Source organism: Podarcis raffonei, chromosome 12, assembly GCF_027172205.1.
Source record: "Podarcis raffonei isolate rPodRaf1 chromosome 12, rPodRaf1.pri, whole genome shotgun sequence".
NCBI lineage: Eukaryota > Metazoa > Chordata > Lepidosauria > Squamata > Lacertidae > Podarcis > Podarcis raffonei.
Window position 1 is genome coordinate 54,933,895 of NC_070613.1, and position 26,580 is coordinate 54,960,474.

At 43.5% G+C, this 26,580-nt stretch overlaps 1 protein-coding gene across 2 annotated transcripts; it reads right to left on the reverse strand.

The window, feature by feature from the left end:
* Nucleotides 1–1,929: 1,929 nt before the first annotated feature.
* Nucleotides 1,930–26,579, reverse strand: MATCAP2 (microtubule associated tyrosine carboxypeptidase 2). Of its 2 annotated transcripts, XM_053409965.1 has the most exons (8): nt 26,225–26,579; nt 25,088–25,147; nt 15,535–16,220; nt 11,242–11,385; nt 9,730–9,862; nt 8,027–8,332; nt 6,448–6,545; nt 1,930–5,523 (listed from the first exon to the last, which is right to left on the reverse strand). In XM_053409965.1, the coding sequence occupies exons 2-8, from the start codon at nt 25,134–25,136 to the stop codon at nt 5,362–5,364; spliced, it is 1,578 nt and encodes a 525-aa protein (XP_053265940.1). In that variant the 5' UTR covers nt 25,137–25,147; nt 26,225–26,579; the 3' UTR covers nt 1,930–5,361. The 2 variants fall into 2 exon arrangements, with proteins under 2 accessions (XP_053265940.1, XP_053265942.1); XM_053409967.1 differs by lacking the exons at nt 25,088–25,147; nt 26,225–26,579 and adding an exon at nt 22,956–23,393.
* Nucleotide 26,580: the final 1 nt, after the last annotated feature.

Here is a 26,580-nt window from a genome sequence, read left to right on the forward strand (position 1 = left end):
AGATAAGATTTTTCCATTTCGGTAAAATGGAAGCTTTTCTAGCAAAGTAACTTGGAGACATATGAGAGACTTTCCTTCCTAAATTACTAAGGTAAAGGAAAAGGACCCCTGGATGGTTAAGTCCAGTCAGAGGCAACTATGGGGTGCGGTACTCATTTCACTTTTCAGGCCAGGGGAGCCAGTGTTTGTCGACAGACAGCTTTCCAGGTCATGTGGCCAGCATGACTAAACCACTTCTGGCACAATGGAACACCGTGATGGAAACCAGAGCGCATGGAAACGCCATTTACCTTCCTGCCACAGCGGTACCTATTTATCTACTTGCACTGGCATGCTTTCAAACTGCTAGGTTGGTAGAAGCTGGGACAGATCAATGGGAGCTCACCCCGTTGCGGGGACTCGAACCGCCAACTTTCCGATCGGCAAGCCCAAGAGGCTCAGTGGTTTAGATCACAGCTCACAATATCCTTCTGCCATCTTTTCACTGATGAATTCTGCATGTAACTCCTGTGACACTTCGTCAACACCAGTATATGAAGACGCATAAAGACTGAGCTCTTTTAAGGTAGATCAGGCATAGGCAAACTCGGCCTGCCAGATGTTTTGGGACTATAACTCCCATCATCCCTAGCTAACAGTGGTCAGGGATGATGGGAACTGTAGTCTCAAAAAACATCTGGAGGGCTGAGTTTGCCTATGCCTGAGGTAGATCAATGGCTGAGATACTGGCTTGATGCTGATGGTGCCCTGCTGTGGTTTTCTGTTTTTCTTAAACAATTGCCCTAAAGAAAAATTCCAAAGAAAAAAAGTGCCTTACCCCATTGGGGTAGGGATGCGAACTCCTGGCTTGGAAGGTGAAACTTCCATGTCTAACAGTTGTAAGGTGTGGTAAATAATGTATTGGTACCACTGATGTATGGTTTAGGTTTAAGTCTTTCATGTTTCTCTTTCATCAGGAAGTATCTTATCTATCAGATAAATCCACAAAGCACGCAGCTACACGCCAGCCCTAGGACTGTGACTCAAAAGGACTAAAGTGATTTAAATCCATATACTGTGTGTTAACTATTTGAGAGTCATGAGCACTGTCCACTTTTTAGTAACAGATCTAATAGAAAGAATCTTTTTGGCATTCAGCTAACTTATTTATTTCAGTGTATCCAGCTATCACAGCTTGATCGATGGATACAATTCAACTGGATTATGTCATTTATATGGGTGATTCTCCAGATAAATAAATAAAGTGCTTCTGTCATGGTTTGATTTGCTCTTAAGCATTAAAAGTTGAATGGTCTAAAAGTTGAGCCCTAAACTGTTCACTTGGGCACTAACAATCTGTTAGGCACTAACCACATGTTAATCCAGTAACAGGCTTATCTGAGTTTCGGTGCCTCCCAAAACTCTGAAAGGCAGAGGTGTCTTGGGGTCGGAAGATTATGTCTACTATAGGATGCTTAGATGTGTTCATCTCTAGGTTAAAAAGTAAAACGAGATGGTTCAGAGCAGGGGTCAGCAAACTTTTTCAGCAGGGGGCTGGTCCACTGTCCCTCAGACCTTGTAGGGGGCCGAACTATATTTTTTTTGGGGGGGGGGGGATGAACAAATTCCTATGCCCCACAAATAACCCAGAGATGCATTTTAAATAAAAGGACACATTCTACTCAAGTAAAAACACACTGATTCCCGGACCGTCTGTGGGCCGGATTGAAAAGGCGATTGGGCCGGATCCGGCCCCCGGGCCTTAGTTTGCCTACCCATGATTTAGAGGCAAAAAAGAGAGCCTTGTAAAACGCTTATTTTGGCCACCAGCATAGGTTGGCATAAAATACCGTATTTTTCCATGTATTATTATTATTATTATTATTAGAATTAAAGACACTTGTCATTGAGTTAGCAGTATAAGGTTTCTCCACCAATAAAACGCAGGTATAATTGCTCTCTTTATTGAAACTCTGAAGTTTTCCCCCCATTAAATTTTAGAGGAGCCACAGATCTAATAGCAAAGATGTCTTGTCAATTATAAATAAACAGCGTGAGACTTTCTGGTGAGACCCGTACACATACAATACAACCCTTATTTATTTTGGAACTTAACAACAGGTTGTCACAATTTTTAAAAATCCCAAAAGGTTTACAAAAGCACCGTTACAAATCTACAACACTTTATATAACAACATTGGTGCTGGAAAAATCGCCTGAGGTGGGGGTTTTTTTGCTGGGCAAGTGATTTGCTGACTTCAAGAATTGTGCCTTGCACTGAACTATCGTCACACGTTAGGAATAATGTGAAGTGAATAGTAAGCATTGAAATGGCACTAGCAATTTTTGGTAAGGCCCGCTGTCGACTGCAAATAAGATGACTGCATTGACAGAACACAGGGTTTGTACCTTTATGTACTATAGTTATTCTGTTTATCTTATGAGGATGTTTTCCGCCTGTGCCATAAACCGCAACACATTGCCACATGTGCAATTAATTGTTGTAAACAGCTCTTGATTTTTAAAAATGAGGGGCAGTACATAATTGTTTAGATAAATAAAGTTAACAGCAACTATGCTACGCAAAAGACCACAGATCAGGTACAGCACATGAATGTGTGAATCCACCTCGTGTAGCTAAGGTTTAGGTAGGTACAAATAGTATACAGGAACCATTGTGCTGGTTGAAATACAGATAATTACTGTTGCGGCTATTTACAGTACTCAGCAATCTTCTCGAGAAAAAGGCTTTTGTATTAAAATTATACATCAACGTATTTGGTAAATATCCAAGGAGGCAGGAGTGTACAAACCCCTAATGTGCTAAACCTGTTATCATTCAAGTTGTTACCCCAGCATACTATGAAGTTACTAATGCTCTGTGCTGTAGTAACTTCTGGTACAATATCCTGCAACCTATTGCCCACATGGCTATAAAAACCCAGTAAATACTGATGTGGAGGCTTATACTAAGCTGCTTTAAGCTCTGTTTCTTTGATTAATACATGTATAAGGCTGCTGATGTGTTAACTTGTGTTAATCGTATAGCCATGTGACATCCACTAAGTTATGGAGCTGATTTACACAGACATGAAAGCTGACATCTGTGGGGAATAGGAGACTGTTCAAAACAGAACAGTCTGTATGAGAGTTAGATGCACTTACAGCAACAGGAGTCTCTTGAATTCAATGAATGAAAGACAGAAACTGTATTAAGAATAGAAAATTGAGGCTGCCGTATGTGTTCTAGGCCCATGTTTTGTAAAATATTTTGGTTAAAAATTGTACTTCATCACCCCATTGCAGAACACTACGTCCAGGCATCTAGCTCAACGTATATTATTAAATTGGAAAATATTCATTTCTTTGCATTGCCCATGATAAATGAGATTTTCATGACAGGCTATTATAAGCCAATTTTTATAACTTTAAAACAGGAGTGGTCTTCACAGCGCTTGAATTCATGGTGGGTGGTTATGCCATTATTGCATCAATGAGTTCCAGGCTCTCTTTTTTAAAAAAATGCAAGCAACTCTGTAGAAGAGTGGAAGGATATGGAGATTCTATCCTAGTGTATTCCTCTGGGGTTCTTCATATTTTGAAAACCTTTTTTTTTTAGAAACAAAAATGGCATTGTGGTACTTGAGTGATCTGGACATGCAGAAGAGAAATGTGTTCTGCCTTTATGGTGCTCGTAGATGGGTCCTGAGCACCAAAATGCTTAGGATGGATCCTGAGCACTTCTGTTGCTTCCTGCCCCTGTCCCCGGCCACTCCGGCTGTTGGTGAGGGAGTGATGGTGTAAAGGCAGAACGGGTGGAGTTGGGGCCTGCACCTAGGAGGTGCTAAACTGATGAAACCAGTAATTGTACCTGGCAGGTAGAAAACTAGTTGCTAAGGAAGGTTGTGCCATTGCCGATGAAGTTATATCTGTATTGAGAAAAGCATTATACATATAAGGGCCATGAATTACATATCTTTATATGTTTGCAAGTTTCCTATATGGATTAATGGCCAATGAAGCATTTTCACAATACAGAAAATGGATATTTTGCTCCGCAGAATTGTAATGATCTGTGATACCTGCATCTTACTGTAAGAAAATCCAATTTCAAACATTCTCCTTCCTTATTTCCTCTTGATGCACGCTCAAAAAATGTGTTGAAATATGTGAGAAATCCTCTTACGGAGCTCTTTAGTGGAGTACTATGAACAATGGGAGAAAGCATCTTTTACCATTTCACATATACTCCACCGTTATTGAAATGCATATGGAGGAAAAAATCATTGACGTCAACAGGACCATACTATTGTAACTGCCCTGTGAACTTTCACCACAACCTAATCTTTGCACCACCTACTTTTGGAACGTTCCAACGAATTCCAACCAGACCTTTGAAGGGTATGCATGCAGATTAAAGATTATAAACTATGGCCAGAGTTGCATCCCATGGAGCCAGGCTGCCTGTAGTGTCCTGGTTTTCCAAGGCAGTCTTCCAATTGCCACAGCTAAGAAGCACAGATTTCCTTGAGCCCTGAAAGTCAGATCACATTGTAGGTAGGCACCGGTCCTCAGAAACAACAGCACACTGGGAGTCATGATGTGTCAGTTTTGACACAGAATCAGGGTTGGAAGAGGCAGACCCCCACTACTAAAAGCCCCTTTATTAGGGGATCATTGATGAAGAATCTTAGCTAACACATGACTGGAGCCTAACTGGGAAATGTAGTCAACCTTTCTATATTAGAACTGAGAAATGCACATTGCACGTATATTTCTTCAGAAGAAGATGCCAGAAACATGGAAGAAGAGTTCAAAGAACAGTTGGCATAGTAAAGTGTATATGCAAATTACTTAACCCTTAGAAAACTGCTTAGCTATAATACTGCGTGACCCGGAAACCAACCAACAACTGAATGGGGTCAACAAATTAGAAAATGCTACATTCTAAAACATTTAAGTATTATGTTGCAAATAGCAATATGCTAGGAAGGAAATCATTCAAAAGCCTGTTGAATTGGCAAATGCCACACTGAAAGAATCTACACAAAGAATTTCATAAAGGATGTTTCCAGCTATAATTTAATCCGCGAGTTCCAGCTATAATTTAATCTCAAAAATTTACAAAATCTTTCATATATCTTGAGAATGGGGTGGAAAGGAGCATATTTTTTCCTTTGAACGTAAACAACTTCTGGACTGCACCTGTGCATTTTACCCCCTGAAAAAACCTACCACCACCAGAGAAGTAGGTTGAAAGAATATAGATTTTTGCCAGGCATCAAAAATAAGGTTAGTTATTCCACTTCTGTGAGTCAGGACTCACTGCGTTCCAGTCTGGTATAAATGACACGGGCGGCAAGCAAAAAAAAGAGTGGCGGTTTAGGGCAGAAGAAGCCTAAGCTCCGTGTCAGACAGCTCATTGACTTCCATGATCTTCTCCAGGTGTTCCATGTACCTCGTGTGGTCTTGCAAGAAGTGTGGCACCCTCATGTTCTCAATCATTCCTAAATCCTTCAGGCGATCCACATCCTCATAGGAGACCTGGATATTAGAAAAAGAGGGTTCAATGCAGCGCGAGCATTCTCCAAACATGGACTCAGTGCCACCTTGCATGCCCTAGTTCGGCACTTTAGCACGAAACCAAAAGCACAGGAAGAAAACGTTGGAAAGGCAGATACCATACAAAGTGGGAGAACTTTAGGCCAACTTAGGTATGGCCGGGCCTGCTAGCATCCCAAGAGACCAAGATGCAGTGCTAGAAGCAGAGTTGGAATCCAACCCACTTCTTTCCAATGGACGTAAATCCGCACCAGGCTTATAAGCTGGCTTATACATCTCCCACTTGCACTTCCATGTTCTCAAATCTTCAAGAGTACCGTATTTTTCACTCCATAAGATGCACCTGACCATAAGACGAACCTAGTTTTTAGAGGAGGAAAACAGGAAAAAAATATTCTGAACGAAACAGTGGATGTATGATTTTTGTGGTTCATACTGTGGCCACAGACATGTGATTTGACAGTGAGTTTGGGGTAGCCAAATGCAAAAATCCTGAGGATCCATGTGGATCCGTGCTTTTTAACCACGTTTTCGTGCCATTGTGGCCTCACGAAACAGTGGATGTGTGGCTTTTTTGGTGCAGGCTGTAGCCATGGACATGCTGTGTGATCTGATGGTGAATTTGGGGTGACCCAATGCAAAAATCCTGAGGATCCATGTGGCTTTGTTTCAACACCCACTTCCCTCTTTCAAAAAAAAAAGCATGATCTGCTTTTCGCCCCTGGGCAATTCAGCTCCAGGGACCACACGTTCACTCCATAAGACGTACAGACATTTCCCCTTACTTTTTAGGAAGAAAAAAGTGCATCTTATGGAGCAAAAAATACGGTACACTGTTGGCAGGTAAATCTATGATTCATGATTGATCTATTATAGATCAGTGTTCCACCCAGCAATTTCACCCACCTTTCCGAGAGCAGTCAGCAAGCAGAAGTCGATGGTATGTCGGTATCTCAGAATCCGGAGGATGCCATCCAAGTAGACCTGATCTTTACTGAAGCAACCTAAAGTAATTGGATTTATGGTGGCGAGCCCAATTTTAGGAAAAAGCAAAAGATTTAGCAATGCACAAATGACAATTATCCTTGTATATTTACACAACAACACGCACATACATATATCGGGAACAGCAGGCTTTGCTTCTGACAAAGCACACACAAGTGTGTAAGACTGCAATCCTAAACATATTCAGTCTCATTGAACTTGGTGGGAATTACTTCTGAGTAAATATGCTTAAGTTAGGCTGCATATGAGGAGATTAATAGATCAACCCTTGCCTCAACTAAGTAAAATGTTTAAGACAGAGTTTTCCGAACTGTGTGTTGCGACATGTGAAGTGTGTCGGCTTCAGTGTGTTGGTGTGTCACACAAACGCTCCCCGCACTCCTCCCGGGGCTAGAAAGGGAGCGAGCAGCCTGCCAGTTTGCTAGTAAAACTGAATTACTGTGTCGCGAAAAGATGCGTGTCTAAAAAGTGTGTCACCAACATGAAAAATTTGGAAAGCTCCGGTTTAGGATGTAACACAATGTGGTGTTTGCCTCCTAGGATGGGTCATAAGGAAAGGGTTAAATGAGTGAGAATGTGATTGGCCAGTGAGAATGCAAGGGAGGCGTAAAAGTTTGAGTGGGAGGTTTTGAAAGTCAGTTGAGTTTTGGAAGTTGAAGAAGGAAGAGGGAGGGATAGGCAGTGGGTTGGTAGAGTTGTATTGTGAGAGAGTGAGAGGAATTGTTAGGTGGAGTCAGATAGTTGGGAATAATCAGTTTGAAGTTGTTAGGAACTAAGATTAAGAAACTGCCAAGAAAAATTAACTGTAACCATAAGCTTGTTCCTGCATTTAAAAATAAACTTGGTTATTTGTTAATGTTAACAACTGACTGTACTCCGTGTGTCCCCGTGAGATACGGGGTGGTGACAGTGGAAAAAGCAATCGCAGTGGTGGCACAGGGTCAATAGACCGTCAAACGTCCGGGGGGCCCTGTGTGATTGCCACACCCACCCTAATTCTACTGAAGGAAATAAGGGGAGCATGCCAGACCTAAAATTTGCTGCTGCTCCTAGCATAAACATTTAAGATCACTAGCTATGACATGATGCAGGTATACACCTGGGCAGAAGTCTAATTCTCTTTATTTCATCATAAATGGTTCAAAGAGTGAGCCACCTCCTTCTGTGACCTGGGAGGCAGCAATTTGTGCATGACTATTACGCTGGTCTTGAAGCTCAAACATCTCGACAGAATCATCTTCATACTGTACTTAACAAAGCTTTAGTTTGAATATTCTGTATCGTTTTTGTACCTATATCTCATTCCCAACAGAGATTCCTTCTACTTTTACCTTTTTATGACTCCCGTTTTTAAAGACTTGTAAGAACAATTTCTGCCCTAGCCTGAACTTTTGCTTCTGGAGCTTTCAGGGAGCCTTTTTAAAGAACCAGAGCTTCAAAGAAAACATTCAAACCGAAGGGGAGGAGAAAAAAGACTTACCTGGAAGAGAAGTATCGGTCCAGCCTCTCTTGGCTCGAACACAATAGTCCCATCTAGTGTTGGGGTCTGTGACAAACTTCCCAATGTCCTGAAAGAGCTCTTGGAAGGACATTTGGCTCGCTTGGTAGACCGTGTAATACAGAAGTGCCGCCCTCCACAGGAAGGGATCTTTCCGAAAGAGAACACTGTGGATACTTGCCAGGCCTTCCTCCGTGGGGTTGATGGGTTTGAGGCCATGTTTTCTTCGCCCATTCCAGGTGCTCCACAGCTGGCTGTTGTTATTAATGCCTCTCAGATAATGAGTTCCTGTAAAGCATACAGACAAACGCACAATCATGCAGGCATTGCCAGAACGTTAGCCACAAATATGCAAACTGCTACCGTGGCAAAAAAAAAAAAAAAACACCCCCCCAAAACCCAAGCATAACCAAATTTAGCCTCAAGTTCAGAACTTCTCAAGACAGTGAGAGATGACAAATGCAAGTTATTTTGACTGTGGGCAAGCATTCTGCCTCTGGAACTCAAGTTCATTTCAGTAAGAATTGTGCTAGAGCATGGGTAGGCAAACTAAGGCCCAGGGGCCGGATCCAGCCCAATTGCCTTCTAAATCCAGTCTGCGGACAGTCCGGGAATCAGCGTGTTTTTACATGAGTAGAATGTGCGCTTTTATTTAAAATGCATCTCTGGGTTATTTGTGGGCCATAGGAATTCGTTCATTTCCCCCCCCCCCAAAAAAAAAATATAGTCCAGCTCCCCACAGGGTCTGAGGGACAGTGGACCGGCCCCCTGCTGAAAAAGTTTTCTGAACCCTGTGCTAGAGTTTGACTTGGTGGGTTGCACCCATTGCTTAAGGGCACATTTGCGTTGCCTTGGCAAACGGAGGATTCCAGCCCTCTATTTACTGAGGTAATCCAAATATAGCTGCAGGAGAACCCATGTGGCCTTGTGTATATGTGCTTACGTCTTCCTGTGTCTAATGACTTCCCCCTGCAAATCGCCCAATATTTCTTTTAGGTCACTGACACTTTTAGGTCACTGACACTTACTTTCCCCCTAGCTGGGGGAAGGGAGGTTAAAAAATTGACAGGGGGTGGGCAAAGGGTTAAGCGCTCTCTTCCTGTCCAATCACGTCCTCAGTAAATGCTCTGTCGCCCAATGAGCTTTACAGAACAAGAATATCATTAGGAACAAGGAAAGAGAGACATCATTTAATGCGAAGCACTTTCCTGAAATCTTTTTTTCTCACTACACTGCTAACAGTTGGATGGAGACCAGGTGGTTTTTATTTTATTTTTTTGCACTATCTTCACCCAGACCCTTAAGAAACTTATATGCTGATCAGAAGATCCCTCAGTACTGATTGGCTCCTGGTCTAGTCTTGTGATGGACTTAAAGTCCTTAGTCGGCAAGCTACTTCTCTGTTGACCTGACCTCCATGGCTTCCACCATCCCTTGTCAGGTCCTCATCTGCAGATGGAACTGCCTCCTTGGATGTCAACCACGGCTTCCGGTTTTCCAAACCAGAAGACCTCCCTCATCCTTTGTCAGGTGACTGGGATCGTAACCATTCAGCCATTCAGCCATGATAGGTAATATCAGCACCCTTCTCAACAGCATCCGGCTTAGCAAGTCGCATAAGAAATGCCTAGAGATGGGCATACTTGCATGACTTATCTGCGCAATGGCTTCCCTTACGTGCGTACCTATTTCGTGCCTCAACATTCCTTCCAGCCAATGCTCACGTGCTGTGGCAATATTGATGGTAAGAGTTGGGCGGCCGTTCACCACCGTCATCGAGGCTCGAGAAAGTAAGTCTTCGGAGAGATGGACCACAATCTGAATAAAAAAGAAGAGGAATGAGATATTAAACCTTTAAACAATCAAAGGTTTTGCATTCCTAGCTCCAGCAACACATTTCCAATTCTGTATAGAGTCATTGCCAGGTTTTTTAATTTATGATTTTCAATTTTATACATTTCAATAATTTTACAATCATTTTAACACTTCAAAACTTGACTTCTTTCCCCCTCTTTCTATGGTTCCTTAAATTTATTTTTAGCATTTTCTGCATATCCAAATGAGCTTAATTTGCTCATTTATTCATCTACTTTAAATATATATTCTTATAAAACTGCAGGTTATTACAATAAGCCTGCCAATGTTCTTATCTGTTTACAGTTTGTTTGTAAATATTCAATAAACCTTTTCCATTCTTTAAAAATATTGTTATCTTGATTTCTTATTTTTCTGGCAAGTTTCACCATTTCTGCATATTCCATAAGTTTTTGCATTCATACTTCTTTTCCTGGGACTTCTTTCCATTTTTTGGACAGGTAACATTCTTGCCACTGTAGTCGCATACATGAATAAATTTCTATACTGTTTGGGTAGTTCTGTCCTTATAATTCCCAAAAGGAAAGCTTCTGGGTTTTTTTTTACAAACGTTATTTTAAACATCTTTTTCAATTCATTATATATCATTTCCCAGTAAGCTTTAACCTCGCTACAAGACCACCACATATATAGAGTCATTGTGAACCAAAAGTTCAAGATGTCGATTCACCCAACGCAATGCCAATGGACTGCAGATACAACAGGAAGTGACTGTTGCAAAGGGTCAGTGAAGATTCACTAGTCCAGCACCCAGTCACAACCATGTCTAATACAGACTGCACAATATAGGCCCCAGACAGAGCAATCCTGTGCTGGACCCATCTGGGGCTGTTTGGGCACTTGGCCTCTGAGCATCCAGCGAGAAATAACCAAGAATACAGAAAAGAAAGTGACAGAGGTGCTATTTCTGTTGGGAACAATGAATACTGGTGAATTCTTATGGATTATATATTTTTTCCCTGCTGGGTTTAGCTGAAGTAAAACAGTATGAATGAAAGCCTAGAAAGCCAATTTAGTTACAGGAAGGGTAAGATTTCTCTCCCTGCTGGCATGGCCTTTGCCACTGGGGTGTCCAGGTGAAATGTGTCGTGACCTGGCCCTAGCATTGGGCAAAGAGAGGCAGATGCCTCAGGTGACAGATGCTGCAGGGCTGCAGTAGAAGCTCCTCTCCTCTCTTCTTAAAGTTCCCAGATACCTTAACTTGGATAAGTCTGGGGCATGTGACTGGGGCATGCATGGGAGAGCCCTGACTCTATGGTGTTAGATAGATCGATAAATCGATAGATCGATCAATAGATAAATGCTGTTACAAGTGATCCAACCTCGCCTAGGCAGCCTTCTTTCATCATGTATTTCCTGACATGGTTCCAGATACGACTTCTGGGCAGGAGGCTGCCTCCGGTGGCTTGCTCAAAATTTTCGTAGCTTCCATACTTTTGCAAAGTCAGTTCCATGATTTTGATGGCCTGCACGAGAGACAAAAACAGAGCAAAAGCTGTTAATCAGGGGCTTAGTGAGCAGGTAGAGCTGGAGACAGAGAGCAGTTCAGACCCCGAGGCTGAAGCAAAGGAGGCGGCTCAAGAGACTGCTGAAGAATCCAGGGAATTTCCCTCTCCTGCTGTGATAAGTTACCCTCCCCCCTCGGTCTCCAATAATGTTTAGAATGATGAGGAGGGCAAAACAAAAACCAGAGGCACACAGATGCAGTTTGAGACTGCTTGGGATACACCTGGAAGAGGACAAGTCAGAGAGGGAAGACAGCAAGGACCTTCTGCTCCACAGGGGCAAGACCTGCTGGGAAGCGTTGCTGAGTTGTATGCTGTTTCCAAGAGTTAACTTCACTGGCAACGGAGCCCTGAATCCGACTCCAGCCCTGACAATGGGTATTCCCCAAAACAAATCATATTGAGGCTCTAGGCAGCTTCATAGAGCTGGGCAGGATCCCACTGGCCCTTCATGTCATGAGACTCCTGCTCAGCCGGCAGTGCCACCCTTGGCCACCTGCACTGCAGCAGTGCCAGAGCTCCCTTGCACTTCCTGTGCTGGACACCAATACACAGGCAATGTGCACAATATCAGAAGTTTGTATAGATATTTCACAACAAATACAAAAACGAGTCTCCCATTATCCGGAAAACATCTCTGCCCCAAGTAGAGCCACCTATGCACTCCAGAATGCACATGGAGACTTTGCACAATTCACTTCAAAAGAATAGGCGGTCTGGCAATTGCAAAAGGACTTACACAAAATACTGTCTCCTCCCACTGAGGGGAATAGGGCTTCCTTTACAGGCAGAGGAACACCACATACACACCCAAACCTCCCATGCTTACATGTTAAATTTCTGGACATGAGCACAAGTAGAAGAATACTATTTTGATTTCCATTTCATGAGTTTCCCATCCGTTTTCAGATTCTGACACGTATGTCTGTGATCTACCAGAGACTTACAGGAAAGTTTGTGCTCTGTTGTGACGCAGGAGGGCAATGTACTTTGCAATGTGTCACCTAAATAATTCAGAGTGAAGGTTCTCCAGTTTCCCTAACAAAGTCCTAGAACTTTGACAGACGTTTGGAACACCCATTGCTCATTACACAGATCCAGTTTCTGTTGGGGAGAAAAATTAATTGCTTCATTTAAATAGACGGTTCCCTTTAATATTTCATCTTCCGGCACAATCCTTTTCTTCCTTGCATTGTCAAGCAGGGAGAAAAGAAGGGCCTATAGAAAAAGGGAAGATATAATCCCCTCACGCCCACACCCCACCTGTTGTTAAAAAAGACCTCTCCTTGCTCTGTTGTAAGTCACCCTTAGGTTTAGTTTGGCATAAGCAAAACTCTTAGAGCCAATGTGAATTTGAACCAGTAAACCACTGAGGGAACAGCATCAGGTTATGCAAACATCTGCCGAAACAGATATCTTCAATGGGTGGGCTCTTTTCCTTATTGTTAAAATACTGAATTGCAGTACAATCCTACCAATGTTTAATCAGAAGTAAATCCCTTTGGGCTCAATGGGATTTACTTGCAGGGAAGTGAATATAGGATTGCAGCCTTAACATACTGGAAGAATTAATCAGCAACCAACTCTGTTTTCAGTCATCTGAAAAATCCCTCTCTGTGGTGAAACTGAGATTTTCAGAAGAACTGGGCTTCCTTTATGCAGCATGCAAGAAGTAGAAAGGAAAAGAAATACCATCATCCACTGTATTCTGTCGAAAACAAACAAGGAAGCTGCGCATCCAATATTCCTAAAGCAAAACTTTTCGGAAAGGTTTGCGTGATTTAACTTTGGCTTGCTGAGCACTTAAGCTGACTGAGGAATCCAGGATATGGAAGACTTGTTGAAGGGGGGATAGGAAAGGAAATTGGTCAGTGGGATCATGTGTTTGCTCCTGCAAAATCAGCTTAGTTGGATCGTTTATTTAGTGCTGTCTATCATCCATTTGCCAACTTAACATGTTTTTTTGCATGCAACGCTAAACCATGGATTAATGCTACTCGGATGAGCCTCAACAGGTCTCCAGCAAAGCAGCAGATTCATGCCCTGCCTCTCCCCCTTCTCCCAATTTAACACCAAGCTGAAAACTGGAAGCAAATTTGGGAGATGTCCTCCTCTCAGCTGCATGGGATGAGAAAGGCACTGTTTGTGCCTGACGTTTCTCTTGGAATTACTGAGGTGTCTCCTCCTAACACTAAACCATGGCTTACCTTTACATGTGAACCACCCATTCAGTCAATCCTAACTTTTTTCCCCATGTGAAAATGAAAACATACATCGTTCTAACTTGATGTCTGTAGATGATGAGACATCAATATCAGCCTTAACCTAGATCCTTTGGTACCGGTGGGCTATGGGAAGCCAGATGTGCACTTAGAATAGGAGTGGGGAGCCTGTGGCCCTGCAGATGTTGTTGCACTCCAACTCCCATCTACCCCACCTGGCATGGCCAATGGTCAGGGATGATTGGAACTGCAGTCCAGGAACAACATTTCATTTATTCATTGCATTTACATTCCACCTTTTTTCCTCCAAGGACCTTGAGGTGGTGTGCATGGTTCTCCCCTTCCTCATTTAATCCCCACAATTACCTATTGAGGTTGGTCAGGATGAGGGACCGTGACTGGTCCAAGGTCACTCAGTGAGCTTCATGGCTGACTGAAGATTCGAACCTTGGTCACCCAGCTCCCAGTCCCACACACTTAACCAATACACCTTGCTGGCATTCTGGAGGGACACTGGTTCTCCAGCCCTTAGGAGGTCTTGCAAGGTCTTCCTCACCCACCTCAGTGCAGAAGGCAACTTGAAACCTGTGTCTTTGTGGCGCTATTGCCTCCACTGAAATGAGGAAGCCCACCTTTGCAGGAACAAGGCTCTTGTATGAAGGCTGCAATCCTAAGCCCAGCTGCTTCTAACTAAGGAGATGTGGATGTCTTTGAGGGGATGCATCACAATGGAAATGAGGGGGAAACAGGGCTTATCTTCTGAAACATGTGGTTACACAAGAACTGATCTGCACAGACCCAACCTTATTTACTAACCAGTCCCTGCCACATTTCAGTCAAAGTCAAGGGCAAAGAAGACTCTGTGCTGCCTAAATCAACAAAATGCATTATGTAAAACTCTCCAAAGTTAATTAAACAACAACAAAATCAATACATGCTAACCCACTAACTCTGACTGCAGGCAGCCAGTCATCAACATACAGTTTCCTTCTCTGATTTCTTGCATCATCAATATATTATTATTATTATTGTTATTATTATTATTATTATACCAAAAAAAACCTGTTATGAAACTGCCTCTTTATTTCTCTTTTTCTCCCCTCTAACCAATAACTTGAATAAATAAAATAAGATGAAATATAGCAATCAACCATCGCCCTCTCGGCCTGGAAGGTAAAAGAGGCCAAAACCTGGATTTGCTCCCTTTCCTCATTTGGGAGGAAAGACAACCGCAGGGGACTGTTTCCTGAAAGCCAACTCAACATTTGAAGAATGAGTTACTTTCTTCTTGCCTTTTGGGTCATGACATAGAGCAGCTTAGCACTCCAACTCCCCTCAGCTCCAGCCAGCATGCCCAGTGGTTAGGGATGATGGAAACTGGAAGGTGGTAATATTCTTTAGGTGATAAAGGTAAAGGTAAAGGGACACCTGACCATTAGGTCCAGTCGTGACCGACTCTGGGGTTGCGGCGCTCATCTCGCTTTATTGGCCAAGGGAGCCGGCGCACAGCTTCCGGGTCATGTGGCCAGCATGACTAAGCCGCTTCTGGCGAACCAGAGCAGCACACAGAAACGCCGTTTACCTTCCCGCCAGAGCGGTACCTATTTATCTACTTGCACTTTGACGTGCTTTCAAACTGCTAGGTTGGCAGGAGCAGGGACCGAGCAACGGGAGCTCACCCCGTCGTGGGGATTCGAACTGCCAACCTTCTGATTGGCAAGTCCTAGGCTCTGTGGTTTAACCCACAGCACCACCTGCATCCCATCTTTAGGTGGTGGTGGAGGGCAAAAGGCAGAGTGACTTTAAGAGTGCAAAGCAAGTTAAACGTTTAAGAAGCAGGAGACCTAAACCCAAGGGAAAAGCGAAGAAGCTGTATGTGCACCTTTACCTGCTTGAGAAACGTGCTGGACGCCTGGCTGTGCTTTGCTATCACACTGGACAATGCAGAGCTTGCATATTCAAACTGCGGGTTGTAGCTGAAGTCCGACTTGAAGAACTTCATCTTCTCCTTCTCCACGTTGGAAGGCTTGATGGCAGTGAGGATACAGAACTTCCGCCCAGAGGCGTCTCCCTCTTTTAAATAGCTCTTGGATCTCTGCAGCGGCTTTGGCTTGGCGAGGCTGGAGAAGGAATGCCTTTTCGCCTTGGTCTTGGGCAAGCCAATGCTGCTCCCTGTTACGGAAATACTGCGTGCCAACTTGATGCCGCTGGGTATTGGGCTTGTGATGAAGAGGGAGGGCTGCCGGCTGAGGCCGCACCACCCGTTCCGGGGCAAAGGCGGCGGGGCCTTGATCTTCTGGCGCTCGCTGCCCCGCGAAGCATTGGGGGGCTTGGCCGGCTTCCGGTGCCTCTTGTGGTGGGCCAAGGGGTGCTTTTGGAGAAGGTGCTTTTTTTCCTCTTTGCTCTGCAGAAGGACGTTGTAGCTGCTGGTCCCTGTGGTGAATGTGTCCTTGAGGATTCCTGACTGGGACAGGCGCCGAATGCTGCTGCTTTCATTCTTAGGAAAGAAATTGTACTCCTCCGGACTCAAGACTGTCTTTTTTGAGAGCTCTTGCTCTGGCCAGTGAAGCTTTTCTGCAGTAAATTAAGAAGAAAGAAAAGGCTAGGAAAAGCAATCCAATGAAAAATGACGTTTTCAGATTCTGTGCAACTAGGAACGTGCAGGCATAGAAACACACAAAGGCAACCTTTATATATATAACTTACTGATACAAACATATCTCCAAGAGCTTGGATTGTGGCACCTCAATGCACAATCATTAAGAATACATTAAATACAAACAAAAGCCTGAATTCACCTGTGGTGAATTGCCAAGGAGTGTCAAGGAGTGCCAAGGAGTGTGGTGGAGTCTCCTTCTTTGGAGGTCTTTAAACAGAGGCTTGACAACCATATGTCAGGAGTGCTCTGATGGTGTTTCCTGCTTGGCAGGGGGTTGGACTTGATGCCCCTTGTGGTCTATTCCAACTCTATGATTCTATGTGGTAAAACCCGTATTTTGAGACTGAATACAGTTCTTCAATATATCTATCTACGTAGTGCCTTCAAGCTGGGAAATGTTTCCCTATTACATGGGGTGTCCTGAACATGCCACCATAGCTGTCAACTTTCCCCTTTTCTTGTGAGGAATTCTATTCGGAATAAGGGAATTTCCCTTTAAGAAAGGGAAATGTTGACAGCTATGCATGCCACAAATATCTCTGCACAGCCATGTGAGAGAGAGATGGGGGATAAGAGGGAAAGCAAAGCAAAATTGTTCTCTCCACTTTATTGGAACAGTCATAAAACTGTCACCTTATTTGCCTCTTGGTTCTACACAGAAAGAATGCTACGCGCTAAACATTTCCTCTCAGTGGGGACGAGAGAAGGACTTCCTCTCCCGCCCTTTCTGGCACAAGTGTCATTTGGCAGTTCCTGCTTCTCCAAAGCTATTGTGCACAAGTAATTTCCCCTCTTGTGTTTGCTGGATAAAATAAATAGTTGAGCAAATTGTGGCTATTCTTGAAACATCAAAAATAGAGCTGGCATCTCCCTTCTCCTGCTCAAAAATGGGAAAGAGATTGCTTAACACTGTGGTTGTGTACGAGAGAAGCCCACAGCTCCCAAATTGGATCCAGGTAGTGGATTCTGGAAACAACTGGCCCACTCCAGTCCTAAGATTAATGGATAAGAACTCCTGACTTGCTTATCTCTTAACCATAGGAAGAGCCCAGCTCCACAGGGAAATTCCATGCTTACAAGCCACAGAATCCAGCCCTAAAGTTAGAGGTAAAGGGACCCCTGACCATTAGGTCCAGTCGCGGCCGACTCTGGGGTTGCGGTGCTCATCTCGTTTTACTGGCTGAGGGAGCCGGTGTACAGCTTCCGGATCATGTGGCCAGCATGACTAAGCCGCTTCTGGCGAACCAGAGCAGCGCCCGGAAACGCCATTTACCTTCCTGCCAGAGCGGTACCTATTTATCTACTTGCACTTTGATGTGCTTTCGAACTGCTAGGTCGGCAGGAGCAGGGACTGAGCAACGGGAGCTCACCCTGTCACGGGGATTCGAACCGCCGACCTTCTGATCAGCAAGTCCTAGGCTCTGTGGTTTAACCCACAGCGCCACCCGCGTCCCATGAATCCAGCCCTAGCTCAGCACTAAAATGTTGTCCTTATTCTCAATACTTCAGCTCCACATTAAAAATAATAATTAAACACATTTATCCATCTGCTTGCCCATTACTAGATTTTTCAAAGGCAACTGCTCTGATATTGGAGAGGAAAAGGAATTGGATGTGGGGAGCTAATGTGTGCTGCGCACAGCTGTTTCTTGCTTCAAAATTCCAGAACCATTTAGCTGCCCCGAGCTGGACTCTGTAGACTAAACCATGCTTGGGTTGCTCAGATGGAGGGCACTTCTACAGCTGTGTATAACAGAACCACTGCCTCAATCCTCTTTTGGCATGTGTGGGTGAAACACAGAGTACAGTGGTACCTCGGGTTAAGTACTTAATTCGTTCTGGAGGTCTGTTCTTAACCTGAAACTGTTCTTAACCTGAGGTAGCACTTTAGCTAATGGGGCCTCCTGCTCCTGCCATGCCGCCGGAGCACAATTTCTGTTCTCATCCTGAAGCAAAGTACTTAACCTGAGGTACTATTTCTGGGTTAGAGGAGTCTGTAACCTGAAGCGTATGTAACCCAAGGTAACACTGTATATCCAAAGAAGGGAGGAAGAGTTCAAAAAGACTGAGAAATGCTTTTTTAGATTAGGCCCACATTTAGCTATAGAAGAGGTCCAGTGAAAGTGGCTATTTTGCTCTCAGTGAACGAAATTATGGAATGCATTGCCCAAAAGCAAAACCCTCACAGAATGGGAGAATGAAATTTCTGGTAGTAGTTTCTGTTTTCCCAGCACACACACAACACTGTGAAAGCTTTCATTCCTGTGACTTCAGTGTAATTACTTTACCCCCATAAATTCTTGCATTAAAATGCTGTCAAAGCTGCCAACACAAAGAGTGTAAGATCAACATACCATGCTGTTGTATGCAATGCACAATATATAAAATACCTCAGAAGAGTTGGGGGGAGCAATATTTTACATTCGTGTTTCCCATAAACAATGCAAAGGTGGAGTAAGAAGTGCTAAATTCAATCATGTGCAAGATGAAGTGTGATGTTAGTTTGGCTTGAAGGGTAATTTGAGAAACATTCCCTTTTATGCTTAGCAAAGCACCACAGGGCATAACAGTTCAAGTCTGATTTGGTCATTTTAGTCAACGTCAGCCCAAAAGTGCTTACCCAGAGTGTTTTGCTTTGGCATGTACCAGAGGACTTGACAAACTGCCATTCTAGCAATCATCAGCAAAAATCTCCTGACAACAATGCAGTCAGAATACCCTTTGGGGATCTAATAGCACAATCCTGTGCACACTTACCTGAAAACAAGAATGTCCAATGGACTTACTTCTGAGTAAACATGCGTAGGATTGCACTGTAAGAGCCACTTCTCAACTTCCGCTGGGGAAGATCTTGCTTGAATGGAACTCTAAGCCATAGTTTAATGTGACGAGAACAAGTCACAGCTCACATGGTCTCCCCTCATCCATCACAGCTGAGAGAAGGTGTTTCAAAGTGTCTGTTTCCATTTGCCATTAACCGGTTTAGCATTTCATCCAAGCCCTAAAACATTGACTGTTTTTCTAAAACAAGCCAGCTTCATAAACCACATTCAAAGTTGTCTTGTTTAATAGTTAACAGTAGCCAGACTTTGTCAGGTCAGATGACTCAATGAACGGTGCTTAAACCGAAATGAAAGTTTCCCAAATCCTTCTGGTGCCTGTCCCAGAGTCAAAGAGAGGGAGACTAGGAGACAGAGCCTCATGGTGGCTCACCAACGTCACACTAAACTATGGTTATGCATGCTGTCCGAACTTTCCCACTGAGTCCTGCTATTCAAGGAACACCATGAGACATAAAATAAGTGGAAAGATACGTTCAAATGGAAATATATGCTACACAGCCATTTTAAACTATAATGGAAGGAAGGAACTCCGATGGGGAAAGAATGATGGCTCAAAATATAACTTATATGAGGCCTACATTGGCTTTCTCCACAATCCTACAGCATGCAGAACGTGCCTACTCAACTTAAAAGCCCCTCTCCCTAATGGTAAAGGTAAAGGTAAAGGGACCCCTGATCGTTAGGTCCAGTCGTGGCCGACTCTGGGGTTGCTTTACTGGCCGAGGGAGCCGGCGTACAGCTTCTGGGTCATGTGGCCTGCAGGACTAAGCCACTTCTGGCGAACCAGAGCAGCGCACGGAAACACTGTTTACCTTCCCGCCGGAGCGGTACCTATTTATCTACTTGCACTTTGACGTGCTTTCGAACTGCTAGGTTGGCAGGAGCAGGGACCGAGCAACGGGAGATCACCCCGTTGCGGGGATTCAAACCGCCAACCTTCTGATCGGCAAGTCCTAGGCTCTGTGGTTTAACCCACAGCGCCACCCGCGTCCCTAATACCTCCCTAATGGTAGGTATGTGATTAAAGCTGTGCTTATGGACTGTTGAGTAAAGTGTACTTTGCACATGCTAAAGGGCACTCTTGCCTCTCTCAATCCTCCTCAGTATTATCCTTGCTTCTCTTGCTGTTGAAATTTAGAATGTGTCATTGGGGCTAGAATCTACTTTGCCTAGCACTGTGCACTGATGGGACTGCATAAATGATTCTTAATAATGGTTTCACAAATACCTTCCCATCCCACAACAAACCAGTTTAGCATTATGAAGACAAGCTGCAGTGAATCTGAAGTGTGTGGTCCCCTCCAGTGTGGCTGCAAGGACTGCAGGCACTCTTGTTTCTTTTTTAGATCAACTGCAGCTTGCCATGCCACTCAAACCCAGACAAACTATGCTAGCTCTTAACCATGTTTAGTGGAAACTTCAAACCAGTTCATAAAGCTGGCTTGTTTCATTAACCATAGATAAGATTAATGAAAGCAGAAGCAAGCTGTTTCCTTAATGCATGGTTTCAATGTGGCGTGTTTAAACAAACCATAAAAAAGGTAAAGGTAAAGGACTCCTGACCATTAAGTCAGTCATGAACGACTCTGGGGTTGCGGCGCTCATCTCGCTTTACTGGCCGAGGGAGCCAACATTTTCCGCAGACAGTTTTTCCGGTTCATGTGCCAACATGTCTAAGCCGCTTCTGGCGAAACCAGAGCAGCGCATGGAAACGCCGTTTACCTTCCCGCCGGAGTGGTACCTATTTATCTACTTGCACTTTGACATGCTTTTGAACTGCTAGGCTGGCAGGAGCAGGGACCGAGCAACAGGAGCTCACCCCATTGCGGCGATTTGAACCTCCAACTTTCCAATCAGCAAGCCCTAGGCTCAGTGGTTTAGACCACAGCGCCACCCGCGTCCCTTAAAACAAACCATAGTTAAGATCAACCACAGTTTGTTGGCACAGGTGACACAACATGCTGTGGTTCAGCAAAAACAGAAGAAAAATCTCCCAAAATCCTTGTAGCCATGCCGGAGGAAGAGGAGGGGAAGAACACACGTCCTCCTCAAAGAATTCTGGGTGCTGTAGTTTACCACTTGCAGGGGTACAGTTCATGCCAACCCTTAACAAACTGCTGTACCCAAAATTATTTTAGGCAGCAAATGTGCTTCAAATGCACTTTAAAGGTTTAGCGTGTATGTTGCCTGTCAAGGAAGCTTGAATACTATGCTCAAACTAAATTATGTACAAGTCAGTAAGGTTATTTTAATACACATTCTATTTGAATGTCTTACCTGAACTACATAACTGAATCTATTTGTTTCCACAAGAAGCGTTTGTTGCGACAGGAGATCAAAGGTAAGCAAGGTTCAGGTACAGTTCCCCACATGGGGGAAGAGGGATGGAAGGCGTAAGGCCCCTTGAAAACTGGATTTTGAAATAAAAAAATATCTCAAAGCTGTCAAAATGATGAGGGCTAGAAATCTGCAGGCTGCAGATTTCTAAAGAAGTAACTATTTGTGATATAGACAAAATTAATTTTGAATTAAATATTGTCTAGAGTTATCTGTCCCTTTGAATCTCTGGTATTTATCAGCCCCATTTAAGATCCCTGGCATCTCCAACACTGTTATGCTTTTGTAACACTACCAACCCAAAGCCGTCCTGTACATGTAATCACTTCAGGAATTATTGAAATTATCATAATGACATCCTGTCAAAGTGGGCTATTAACGTATTACATCTGTCCCTGTTTGAGCAGGCTTTTCCAATATCAAAATGGCTTTGGAAAGAAGTCTTTCGGAAGCTATCTTTAAATATATATATAGCAACAACACTAGAAGTGTATACTTTACATGTTATCATAAATAAATACAAATTATTGTAGCTATATTATTAGCTTGTAGTCTCTATGCCGCTGTGGTTTATACAATTATTGCTCTATAATAATTACTCTAGCAACAGTCTTTTCTGTAGAAGAGCATTACGGCTTGCACTTTTAAAAATCAACTAGCAGTCTCTGTCTGTGCTGTGTTTTTTCATCCTTTACATTTTGGGTGGTCTCCTTATAATCAGTGGTGAAGACAAACGTGTGATTCAGAGGCAAAGTATCTGCAATATTACTGAACTTTTCATTTCATTTATCAATTTTCCTTTCAGTATTGCAGACATAGCATGCCAAAGTGAATGGTAAGCACCATCAGCAGTCAAGAAACTCCATTAAATGTAGTGTCTCTCACCAGAGAGTTCTGTATGATTCTATGAGAGCACTACTATTGATTTTAAAGGTCAGAAAATAAAGTCCTTTTACACTTCATTTGTTACACACACATACACCCCCCCCCAAAAAAAACTTACTTTGGCAGACCCAAGCTAGAAAAATGGTGAAATCAATGTACATAAATATTTATAGGAAAACTGAAATCCTTATTGCAGTCTTGAAAAACATGAGTAGCAATTTTTCATCATGGCATCTCCTTCCAGAAAGGCAGGCCATGCTCAAAGCCGAAAGATCAGTTGCCCAAAAAGTCATCATACTCCATAGCCTGTGTATTTGGTTCTTTGTTCAAGGGGGGTATATTTATTCTGTTCTAAACAGCAGAAACTCTCTTTTAACCAGGCCAAGTGTGCTTGCTACATCACATTAAAGCGACAACTCTCACGTTCTAAGTACTCTCGTGCAGAATGCTATCTCTGATTGGATGCAAGTTCCATTTTCCGTGGCTGCAAATCCTGGGCGCGCACAGACCCTGCCTTGCTGCGGTGGAAGATTGTCAGCAGCTGCAAGGACCGGAGCAAGGAAAGAAATGAGCGTAATTACTCACCAGTGACACGGATGGATTCGAGCATCCTTCGCCTCGAGCACGTCGGGTCTCCCCAGCCACCCAAACCGAGCCCCTTTGCACGCAAAAGTCCTTCCTGCCTCTTCCTGCATGCACAGCTAGACACGCACGAGCGAGCGAGCGAGCCCTTCTGCTTAGATGCACTGGCTTAATGCAAATCCTGAAGCCGCGGGATAAAGCGCAAACCGAAGAAAGGGTGCCCGCGCCTTTTGCGCACCGTGCGTCCCCGCTGCCTTCACCATGGCGCACCACCAGCACCGACCGCCATCCTGCCTCCCTCTTGCCGCTGCCTCTTTATAACGAGACTTTGCAGACTCCAGCTAGAGAGAGGCGCTGTCTGTTGCTAGGACACCCGCTCCCATTTCCGCCTAAACATATAGCACACAACCTTATAAAGCGGGGGGAAGAAGCGACGCGAGTTTGCAGATGCGCAATGGATGCGCAGTGCAGGCATCTCCACGGAGACGGCGCTTCCCAAAGATGCAACGCGCCGAGGCGCGCCTGGGAGCATCTTGGGGCTTGTAGTCTGGGAAGGTGGGAACCTGTAGGAACGAGCTTAGGCTCTGCAGAAGATGGGGAAGCAAAAGGGAGTTTGATCTGGCTTGTATTCCGCTTCTCCAAGGACAAAGTTCAAAGCGGCTCACAATAATCACAGTTGCCATAAAATATAAAAAACACCAGTGCGTTGCGAACACAGTAGCATATAAATAAAGCAGGCAGCAGCAAGGAAATAATCAAGATTGCTACAATTCAATAACTGGAATTCCAGCGGTGTTGCGCAGTATCTGTAGTTGTCTCAAAATCCAAAATGCTCCTTTTCCAGTCTTTTTTTTTATTCCTGCACTGTGCGGATCTAAGTCAACGTCTGGCTTAGCATGTCATCTGAAGCCAAACTTGTGGTTCAGCTCCCTCCTCACTAACCATGAGCTGTTGCCAAGATATGTCCTCTAGTTCGAAAAAGACTGGGGAGCACCAGGCAACTGGGAGCTCTTTCCTGGGAGCCGGAAGTTTGGCAATGGGCCCAGTATGCCAAAGTTTAGCTTACCATTCTGCAAAAATCACGATTCAAAATGACTCAAGGCATCCTCTCCCTAGACGCTATATCTGTATACCCAGTGCCTTTTTTTGCAATAAAATTAGATGCCGAAACTCACCATGAAGTTGTTGCAGTAAGTCGCCGGGTGACTTGGGGCAGCCCTGAACAGATATGGCTGCCCCCTGGTGCAGGTCAAATAAATGTGCCCCCGCCTCCCTTGTTCTCTTAGATTCAGGGCAGCTTGGAAGGGCCCTCATGCGAACACACGTGCAAAGGTAGAGTCCTGCCTGGAAAGCTTAAAGCCCGCCGCTGCTACATGGGAAATGGATTGAATAAAAGGAAATATGAAATGGCCCTGCCCCATAGCTTGACCTGTTGTGGCTAGGAGCTAGGTGCAATCATAGATCTAAAAAATATAGACTCACACACATGGGCATAGTCAGGATTTATGGGGGGCAGGCATTATGTTAGGGGGGGCAGAACCAAGTTATCTATGGGACAATTGGTCAGTTGGTTAAGTTTGTTTTTTTAATTTGCTTGATTTAGCACCCACCTGGCTATGCCTATGCTTGTACATGCTAAGCAGCTTCCGTTTTTCAACACTGAACTCAAAGTTGATCGTACCCTTCAGAGTAGCATTTCTTTACACTGGAAGAAACCTTTTCCATGCATGCCTGGTAAATATGTATGTAAACCTCATGTCAGTTGCCAGATTAGCAGCTCTTCAGAGCGCTACCAATATGCATCTTATCTTGGTTTCCTTAAGGTAAAAAATAAAGTTTGAAATTTTCATTTTGGGCTTCTCCAAAGTACGTAAAGGCAAGAAGCAGATGTGGGGAGCACCAGCCCTCAAAGGCACCCACCTGAAAGGTGCCAGAACAGCGCTCTGGCTGGGGGGAAAAGCACTGTGTATACCTGACCCTATTTTAAGTGAGATCCATGAATCTTCTGAACCAATTGTTTTAAATATATACTGGCATTCGTTCCACGTAATGATGGTCTTATGAACATTATATTCCTTTGCAATCCTGGTCCTAGATGAAGCAAGTGTGCTATGTCATCACTCTATGGTGGATACCTTGTTTCTTTCTAGAAGTAGCTTTGCACTTTGGAAATCTCCAAGACATGGATAAAGCACCTAAACAGAACGAGAAGACCAGGTGTCATTCGGCTGTGTTTGGAAAATAGTTCAGGTTGCAATTCTATGCACATGTTCCAAGGGGAAGTCTCACTGAACTCAGCAGGATATTTCCCTCCCTGAGTAGATAGACATTCATAGGGTTGTGCTATTGGTGTAATATGAGAACCCATAGATGATTAATTAGCACATGCTTTATTTATCACCTCTGGTTTCATATGTACTGTACTTCTAAAAGAATTTCTGTTATCTCTTCAGGCAATCATAAGAACAAAAAGAAGCAATACAACCTGTGGCTTTGTTCAGATGTTGAGAACTGAGCCAGATTGTTACAATGGATGCAATTAATGGCCTAGGAAAGGAACAGATCCCTTCATTTTTAGAAGTAGGAGACGTATATTGATGTGTTCAGCTGTATCACAAAATTTGCTCTCATTGTATGTAGTTAAAATAGTTCAGCCACTTGCTAACAAATGTTCCATCAAATAAATATATAAAATTCATTTCACTGTGAAGCTGCTTCCCAGTAGTCTACCCTCGCAACCCCTTCTTATTACTGGGTGAGATCCAGTAGCGTTTATTTTGCTCATGTACGTTTCTGGAGGGTGTCTTGATCTTAAAATAGTTTGAAAATTTATCACCTCTATTCGGCAGTTAGTTTCAATGCTACAAACCTTATAAGGAAATGTTCATTTGTGCTAAATCTCATTCTGATAAATATGAGGAAACCTGCCTCCTTTCTCTACCCAAATGTACATTTTAAATAGTCTTGTAATAGTTACTGTTAACATCTAAATAAAATAGCATTCCTGATTTTCTGAGCCTAAAGCTAGCTTTCCATTCATCCTAATAATTATTGTTCCTAATTTTCATTTTCCTTTCTTTTGATGGCATTGCATGTCCTCCCTTCGCTTTAGCATTCTGTTAAGAGAGTAAGCCCCATTGAATTCAGTGGAGCTTACTTCTTGGTAGACAAACATAGAAATGCAGCGATAAAACCTCATCCCCATCTTACAACAGAGACTTTGTCTTAGGATCAATATTTGCTACAGATGCCTAGGACGAAATTTTACTTACCTGAGCACAATAAGGCTAGTAGTTATATTAACACTCTTGCAGGAGCAGTGTTTTCTGGAATACATGAAGTCCAGAATTGCAGAGATACATTCTATTCCTCTCTGCTTTTTTACCTGTTAAATTAGCAAACCTTGTATTTAAAACTATTATTTTGAATACAAGTTCTTTTTCTTCTTCTCAAGTTCCTCCTTTGTGTTTATTTTGCATTTACTGAAATATTAGACCAGACCTAGGATTGCCATTTTTGGGAACAGGCTCAAAGTCCTCATTATTTCTCTACCGGTTGACTTGAAGGTCTTCTAAACTGTTACCGGCCGGCTAGTTTCTGACCATGTATCTTAACTGACACTCTCTCT